Source organism: Brienomyrus brachyistius, unplaced genomic scaffold, assembly GCF_023856365.1.
Source record: "Brienomyrus brachyistius isolate T26 unplaced genomic scaffold, BBRACH_0.4 scaffold62, whole genome shotgun sequence".
NCBI lineage: Eukaryota > Metazoa > Chordata > Actinopteri > Osteoglossiformes > Mormyridae > Brienomyrus > Brienomyrus brachyistius.
Genome location: NW_026042337.1, coordinates 396,570 through 404,802, shown reverse-complemented (window position 1 = coordinate 404,802; position 8,233 = coordinate 396,570). Strand labels below are relative to the sequence as shown.

Sequence of the window (8,233 nt, the reverse complement as noted above, 5' to 3'; positions counted from 1 at the left end):
GAAATTGCCCCCCCAAGCAGTGAACTTACCTTGAAATGTCTGCTTTTCATGTAGCTGGATCCAAGCCAAGTACCTTCCTAGCAGCATGATCCTAACAGAAGGACCTGCAACCTTAACATCAAGAAGACTGTCCCTGTAGCACCTGAGCACCTGCAGACAGCCCCATATGTAGACTGGGGGGCCCTAATCACGTAATCAGCCCAGCTGGGGGGTACCAGCCAGAGACGTGTTCACCACGCCCTTGTGTATTGTTTCGATTGTCGTTCAGCGCTCGTGACGAGCTTCTCCTCATTCGTGTACTTCACTGTGCAGAACCTTGCAACAAAAGGGGGTAGTTTATGTTCTGTCCTTCAAGCTGAAAGCACATAGGATGGGCTCTTGTTCAAACATCTGCTGGGACAATTACCATGGCCAAGGGACTTTTGACACATCTAGATGGTAATTATAAACCATTTTCGTTTCATTAAAAGTAATCCAGAAAACTCTGGCCCGTGAGATGATCACACTGACCTGCCGGTGGTTTGGATGCGATGCTGAGAGAAGTTCAGCTCCTTAGAGACCCGGGATCACAACTCTGTTTACCAGTGAACAAAGGTGCCAGTTTTAATAGTACCCATCCACTGCCTGGCATTTGGACCAGCAGAGTGTAGCAACACATCTTAAGGTCTCTGAATCATGCTGTCATCCATGGTCCAAAAAGACGTACTTTAAAGAACTCTGCTTTTCAGCTCTCTGACTGTCCTGTGATTATACAGTGCCATCGCCCAAACCCACAGGGAATTATAGAATTGCTGCTAACTGAAGTTTCCCTGGTTGCAGATAACCTGCAGTTCTTAGAAGGTCTAATAGTTTTTCTGGGCAAAATAAATGGTTTATCTCCAAAGGCAGTGTTTCCCAGTCCTTGGGGATCCACTGCCAGTCCATGTTTTTGCTCCTTCCCAGCTACCAGTGGCAGGGAGGGAGCAAAAACATGGACTGCTCCTGGTCCCCGAGGACCAGATTGGGAAATGCTGTCCTTCGAGGTAGAGCTCTTTCTGGAACCGGTTGAAGTCTGACTGGTTACACATTCTTCTGACTGACAGGACCGCAGACAACACTTGGTAGGTCACCATTTCTGGTAAGACCCACATTCTGGGTGCCAGCTGTGAGTTAGGAAGAAGTACTTTCTCTTGGACTGCTGGACATTTAGGCAACAGCAGTGACATAACGGGGCGAGGCCCAAATCACACAAGAAAGTACATTTTCACACTAATGTTTTCTTTCCAGTTGTTTATGTCACCACAGCCGATCCTGGTCGCGTTGAAATAAAAATGCCTCAGAGGGAGAAATGGCTCCCTCACGTGTGAATAATTGATAGATTGTTGACTGATGTTATCAGGCAGCTGGGGGGGGGGTGTGTATGTGATGTGTGTGGGGGGGGCCTCACAAAGCACCAGTCTGAGTTTGACCCACATAGCTACTTTCAACTCCTGGCAGGCCTGACGGACGGCCCAGTTTTCTGTCCTGGATTCTCAGGATACTTTTGGGGGGGGTGAGGGGGATTGACTGGATGCTGTTGAAAGCATACCCTGTCCTTGGGGGTGGATGGCATCTTTAGCTCAGTTGGGGTGGGGGGGGGGGGGTGCGGTTTCCAGGTGATGGAGCTGCCTTTAAGCTGTATATCAGGGGGCTGGTGCCACACTCAGTGTGACACAGTTTGCACGCCCCCCCCAGAACCTTTGGACCAGAGGAGCGTGTCCTGCCAGGGGCCCAACTCCCAGCCATGGTGGTTCTGACACTGCATGGTTTGGCCGTTATAACGATGAGCTGCGGACCTGATCTCCTGGTGATTCCTCCTGGTGCAATTCTGAGGTCCCGACTCGTGCAGTTCAGGAAAATGACCAAACCAATCAGCACACCCTTTAATGGCGGTCATTCCTTTTGGTACCGCTTTGATGGAATTTTCTAGACTTGGATTGTGCTTCTTGTACCATGGGAGCAACAGGCAACAGCCTCCTTCCCGCTCTCTGTCTCTCTCTGGGTTTCTTTTACCCCGGTATTGGCGTCTGCCAGCGTTTCCATCCCGACTTTCATCACTGGTCTCTAACAGGAAACACTCGAGTCGCAGACGAGCACAACCAGCCGGAGTCTGAGCGCAGGCGTGAGATGTCTACCATCACAGCGATGACGCTCAATCAGGTACCTTGTTCTTGCGGGTATTGTGTTTCCATGGCGATGCCACATAAGGGCATCCGGTGTTTGCACACATCTTTTAAATATTACGGTAAACCTGGTGACTACCATTAGCCATAGAACACACACCTAACAGAGTAATACCATGTGGCCCCTCCCCTAAATGAAGGTGCCAACCAATGAGAGCTCAGAGATTTATCATGTGGTGATGGCAGTGCATGTTTGAGACTTTCTGCGCTTCCTGTGGTGTATGGGTATTCACCTCACCCAGGGGACCCCCCCCTCAACCCACCGGTTACAAAACCCTCCAAAGATGTGACCAGTGACCCAAACCAAACACAGCACGCCTGCGGTCTTTTATGTGTTACCAACGCTTTATTAAATAATAACAATAATTATAATAATAATTAAAAAAGACATTTCTGTACAAAGTCTACAAACATCGACTGAGCATCTGACCAGTGCCGGAAGCTTCTTCCCATCCTTCCTTCCTTGCTTATTTTGTCCGTGCCCCCTGTCCCAGACAGAAGAGGTAATACTATCTCAGCTCAGTGGGAACCGAGTCAAGTGAAATCCAAGGCACTTGGAAAAGAGTCTGCTGAAACCAGCAGGGGGCAGAAGCACGACTCTATCCCCATCGCCCACCACGATCAGCCAATCACGGACGTGACCGTGTAGGTGCACCGAGGCCTACTTGCCTTGGTGATGGTGGACGGGTATGCGCTCTCCCCCGTGACGGACGCTGTCACAGGGCTGAACCGGCTGGTGTGGACAGGATGCGGCGGCATCTGCACGGCCAGCGGTAGTTTCCATTTTGTCTTTAATCCAGGATGTGGTGCTTCGTGATGGCTCTCCTCCAAACACAGTTAGCTTAAGGCTCCTAAGTGTGTCCAAAAAACTGGCTTTCATCCCTCCGCTGCCCTCATCTTCAAGGGGGGTGGTGACCAGAATTCTTGGGGGGTCGTAACCCGTCTCTTCCCTTGAGCCACTGGCGGCCACGCGGCCCACAATCCTCCTGGCATGTCCCGCCGTCAGCAATCCATAGGTTGCAATGAAGTAAACGTTGCCGGTACATGACGCATTTAAAAAAAAAAAAAAAACAGTCCTTTCTAGAAGGGACCCCCCCCCCCATAAGACAGTCCTTACGCTAAGCCTAACACACAGCCGGAGTGCTCCCCTTTAATAAGACAGAATCCCACCCCTCCCTCCCCCAACGGGCAACAATGTGGAACAAAAACATCACAAGCTGCAATAAGACCGAAACGTAAGAAAGCGAATTGGCCGCGGCGGTCGTCACAGAACAATTACGTCTCAAAGTGGCTCGGATAACAGGGAAAACGGAACGAAGAACATCGCCAAGACACGGGTCTAAAACAGGAGAGTGTCTAAAAACACGGAGCTGACCGAGATCCCACCCCTCCGCACAGGTTTCTAAGGTCATCCACCTGCTTAAAAAGTCAATCTTTAAAAATCTATATTTATATTTATATATATATATTTCTTTTTTGGATAGGCATTCAAAGTTGATATGTTTTGTATATTTTTTTCAGCATCCAAAGAGCGGGCTCCCCTCTGGGTCCTGTGGTTCTGATTCTGCACAGTCGGATCCATTTCAGTAGCAGGTGACTCAGAGCGACATGGTTTCCTTGTGACCACCCCCCCCCCCAGCCAACTGAGAATGGAAAAGAGGGGTGAGTTTCTGGTGAATGAACATGGTGGGGGGGGGCTGTGCAGGGACCGGCACTCCCCTCCCCCACGATGCCCCCACCCCTGTCCTCAGGCCTCGGAGCAGCATCTCTGCTGGTTGAGCTTGACCTTGTGCTTGATGCCGTCGTAGAGCTCGAAGTTGTAGTTCTCCAGCGTGGTGGAGCCGCGGGAGCCCAGGCCCCCGTAGGAGCAGGAGCAGTAGAGGAGGAGGCCGGCGCAGACGGCGCCCAGCAGCACGCCCAGCGAGCTCATCACGATGATGGTGAGCAGGATGGGGTCCAGCGTGTACAGCCAGGCGCTGTCCTTATCCAGGACGCGAGTCACCGGGGGCTCCAACGTGGGGCCCGGCGTGCTCCACCCCAGGAACAGGGGGTCTAGGTAGAGAGACGGGGAGTGGGCGGAGTTAATGCAGCAGGGCATCGTGGCAAAAATACCCAAGGTTCTAGAGCAGTCTTTCCCAATCCGGTGGTTCCCAATTTTGCTCCCTCTGAGCTCCCAACCAGACAGTCCACATTTTTGCACCCACTGTCAGGAGCTAGGAGGGAGCAAAAACGTGGACTGTCTGTGGGTCGCCAAGGACTGGATTGGGAAACACTGTTCTAGACAACCATAGATGGGATTCTCTGAAGCTCTTATTCTCTACTGCAGGGGTAGGAGATCCTGATCCTGGAGTGCCGGTATGTTTTCCGTCCTACCTGGTCTCTGATAAACTACAGCTGATCACAGCCAGAGAGTAACTCATCTGCTGGATACCGGCACTCCAGGATCAGGGTTCCCTAACCCTCATTTGTTGTATAAATCTACTGGAACAGAGATTAAATGTAAATCAGTAATAAGCTAAGTAACTATCTTACTTTCAACTTTTTCACCAGTGGGCCAAACAGAGAGACCAGATGTGGGAAAGGACCCCGCATAATGGCGACCGCAAATGCATTCACTGTTGCATAATGGGATTGTTCCTGGGTGCCCCTCGAACCCTCATCTCGCCTTGGAAAATCTCCACCCGCACTCTTAGTGGGAACCGTTTCACTTGTGTCTGCTTCCCTCCATTTTGGAGTTCGGTCAGAAAACAACAACCCCCCTCCCCTCAAACACCCCAGTCCCTGGTGCCGATGCGGCTCCAAACGGAGCGGATAAACGCGGACTCACTCGCGCAGACCGTATCTCCGTCTCCGGCGGAAGTGGCAGAGAGCTCCCGTCACCGACGGCTCGCCTGGGCCGCGCCGCCTTAAGCACATTTCTCGTTATCGGGCCCAAACTAATAAAAACGTCCCAGGCATCTGTTTATCGTTAATTTTGCTCTGGCAACTCATAATATATGTGTCATCCAGTGACGGGAAGCCAGCAGCAGCATTTCATTATTTTCTTAAAGAAAGAGTGTGTGCCAGGCGCAGTAATGAAAAGCCGGGTGATGAGCAGATTCAGCCTTCCTGCTGTAATGACTTTTTTCCATACATTCCCTTCATCCTCCGGACAAAGGTTTCCGTATGAGACGGCAGCGACCTCACAGGTGGGTGATTCTCGCATTTACCGTCTGAAAGAATCTAATACGGCAAAAGAAAAGGAGATCGCTCGCGAAGTGTAAGCACGTCTGCCCGGGCCCACCCCGTCGGAACGAATGGGAACCAGTACCGATCTGTGGCCCGTTACGCCACCCCGGGGAAAGGTGCAGGCCCCGAAACTCAGTGGTGGAATTGATCTCCAGGTTGAAGTCTCACAACAGGAGCGTCTGTCGTACCCTGAGCCATGCTAACCTTAGGAAATCTGACCTCAGCGACACACGGCGATTTGGGCGGAGCTTGGGGTGGAGGGGCGTCTCACCTGCTTCGGTGTGACCAATGACGAAAGGCCGCTCCTTCTCTATGTATACGGGCCTCCGACCTACAAGAAAGAAGAGAGGGGTGATGCTTTCAGTGTTTCAAAGCGGGGGGGACTTAAGCTCGCGCTCAGGACACACCCTGATATTTTTCTCTCTCGCCTCAAGCTGCTCCACTGCACGGGGTCCCCCGTTACCTAACGACCTTGAGCCGAAGCATAGCCGCGGAACACTCCGGAACGGCGCTCTGCATGAAGCCACATTACACACCATCAGACACGCTCATTCTGTCACTCGCCCCATGGCCCCGAGTCATTAGACCTCCGAAGGGTTTTAGCGTAATAATCACAAAGGAGGCATCGCAGACGTGCGTGGGAATGAGAGTGATATTGGGACTAATGGCCAGGGGTGCGTTACGCTCACGGACCGACAGCGAGCGCCATCTAAGATAAGGGGGGCGCCTGGCAGCACATGTTCAAAGGGAGAAATGAGCCTGTTCTCTCTGCATCAAAGGGAAGGGAACCACCGTCTTTAAACAGCTTTTAGACTCCTCTCATTTTCAGTCCCGGACCAACTTTAAAGACGTATCATCGACTGCAGGGTTATGGCAGGGATTAGTCTGTCTCATGCTGGAAGACAGAGCAGAGTGGAGGCAGACAGCACGGACACACACGCCAGCATTTGGAAAAATAGCGTTTTATTATTACATTCCACACAACGTTTCTCATAACATTGATTTCCACAGGCTAAAATACGTCTCATTAATTTTTCTGTCTTCTAAACGGGCAAAGTGGAGGTACACAGCATGAACGATGCATGCTCAAAGTGTCCGACGATCACAGTTGAAAATCCTACATTCACAAAAGAGGCAGAAAGTACATTTGGGAGAAACACGCATCTGCCATTCAGGTCTCAATCACGGCCAATCCGGATCCTGCCCTGATCCCACCCCAATCCCAAGCAAACAAATGCAGATCTACTGGACATTTTTCAAGTCAGGATCTCTGGATGAAAGAGGATAAGAAATAAATAAATAAAAAAAACAACCAGGAATTTATAGCTTTCTGTCTGAGTACTAAGTCTCCCCTGGGAGATGAACCACCATCCTCCACCTACCGACAAATGATGTCTCTAACGCGGGGTTTCCCAGTCCGGTCTTCAGGGACCCACAGACAGTCCACGCTTTTGCTCCCTCCCAGGGAGCAGAGATGGAGCAAAAATGTGTACTGTCTGGCAGGGAGCTCAGAGGGAGCAAAAATATGTGGCGACTGAGGGCCCCCGAGGACCGGATTGGGAAACGGTGCTCTAATGGGATCCAGCCCCCGCTTATTCTTTCTCCCACAGACCCTAGAACTGACAGTTGGGTGCGGGGGGGCGGGGGGAGGTTAGGGCGGGGGAGGGGGTGAGAGTACTGACTTGGCAGGGAGGCTTGATCCACTCTGCCGAGCTCAGGACCCTCTGAGTGCATTTTCTCATTAATATTTCCTTTGGGCACGGCAGCAAGGGGGGAGGAACCGGAGAAACCAGCTTACAGCAGGCTTAATAAATGTTATCTGCTCCATTAACTAATTAAAAAATATTAAGGGCTCAAGACTAATCAGCAGAGAGTGACAGAATGGCAGCACCTGATTTAAAAGTGGCTCGTCTGAGAATCTCAAACTTTATTTTTTCCCTAAATGCCTCCTTCCTGATGGGTGGTACTTAAGATACCTGGTGGACTGATCCCTCCCCCAAGTGGACATTAGGACATTATACTGGGCAACAGGTGCATATCTTTGGGGTGGGGGGGGAGCCTGGAGAGTAAATGCTGACCACAGCAGGATGGGATGTGTCTGAAAGACATAAAGCAAGGAGGGGACCGCCACCGATCGCCTGTTCTACGGAGGACAGGTGACATTAGCAAAGGCTAATTATGAGCCGGGCTTGACACATTACATATGCACAACACTCAACGGCCCAGCATAACGAGCAGATTTTATGGTGCCTGATGACTCTAAACTACAGAGGGTTCCGCATATGGGAACTGAGGGTTTGAAACCTCCATCAGCATCTACCCACAATGCAACAGGTGAAGCCTGTCAAGAAAGCTGGCTGGATTCTCCATGAGAGCAGGAGAGGTGGGGGTCTAATGCGGTTATGTGCAGTATATAAGATTAGGGAGAGTAAGGGGGAGAGGGATGGAGAACAGTGCAGAGAGAATGAGAGAGTGAAAAGGGGTGGGAGAGACAGGGGGAGAGAGAAAGCTGGGGAACGAGGGAGAAAGGGGTACAGAGGAGAGAGGGAGAGAGAAAACTAGAGAATGGGAAAGAGGGTGGGAAAGAATGGGGAGAGAGGAGAGAGGGGGAGAATAGGGAGAGAGTGAAGGGGAGAGAAGGAGAGAGGGAGAGAGTGAAGGGGGAGAGAGGGAGAGAGTGGGGGAGAGAGGAGAGAGGGAGAGAGTGGGGGTGAGAGAGAGAATGGGGAGAGAGTGAAGAGGGAGAGAAGGAGAGAGGGAGAGAGTGGGGCAGAGAGAAGGAGAGAGTGGAGGAGAGAGGAGAG

The 8,233-nt window shown here is 51.4% G+C and overlaps 1 protein-coding gene and 1 long non-coding RNA gene across 2 annotated transcripts in view; one reads left to right on the top strand and one right to left on the bottom strand.

Annotated features, from left to right (window-relative positions):
• The first annotated feature begins 900 nt into the window (after positions 1–900).
• LOC125725179 (uncharacterized) lies at positions 901–6,741 on the top strand. Its single transcript, XR_007387368.1, has 5 exons — positions 901–1,100; positions 2,090–2,178; positions 3,723–3,863; positions 4,010–4,141; positions 4,752–6,741. It is a non-coding gene; the product is annotated as an uncharacterized LOC125725179 (long non-coding RNA).
• LOC125725178 (neuropilin-2-like) overlaps positions 2,528–8,233 on the bottom strand; it is a 47,379-nt gene continuing 41,673 nt past the window's right edge. The window contains 2 exon segments of the mRNA XM_049001887.1: positions 2,528–4,253; positions 5,701–5,760. Coding sequence (XP_048857844.1) covers positions 3,949–4,253; positions 5,701–5,760 — 365 coding nt within the window. The 3' untranslated portion in view covers positions 2,528–3,948.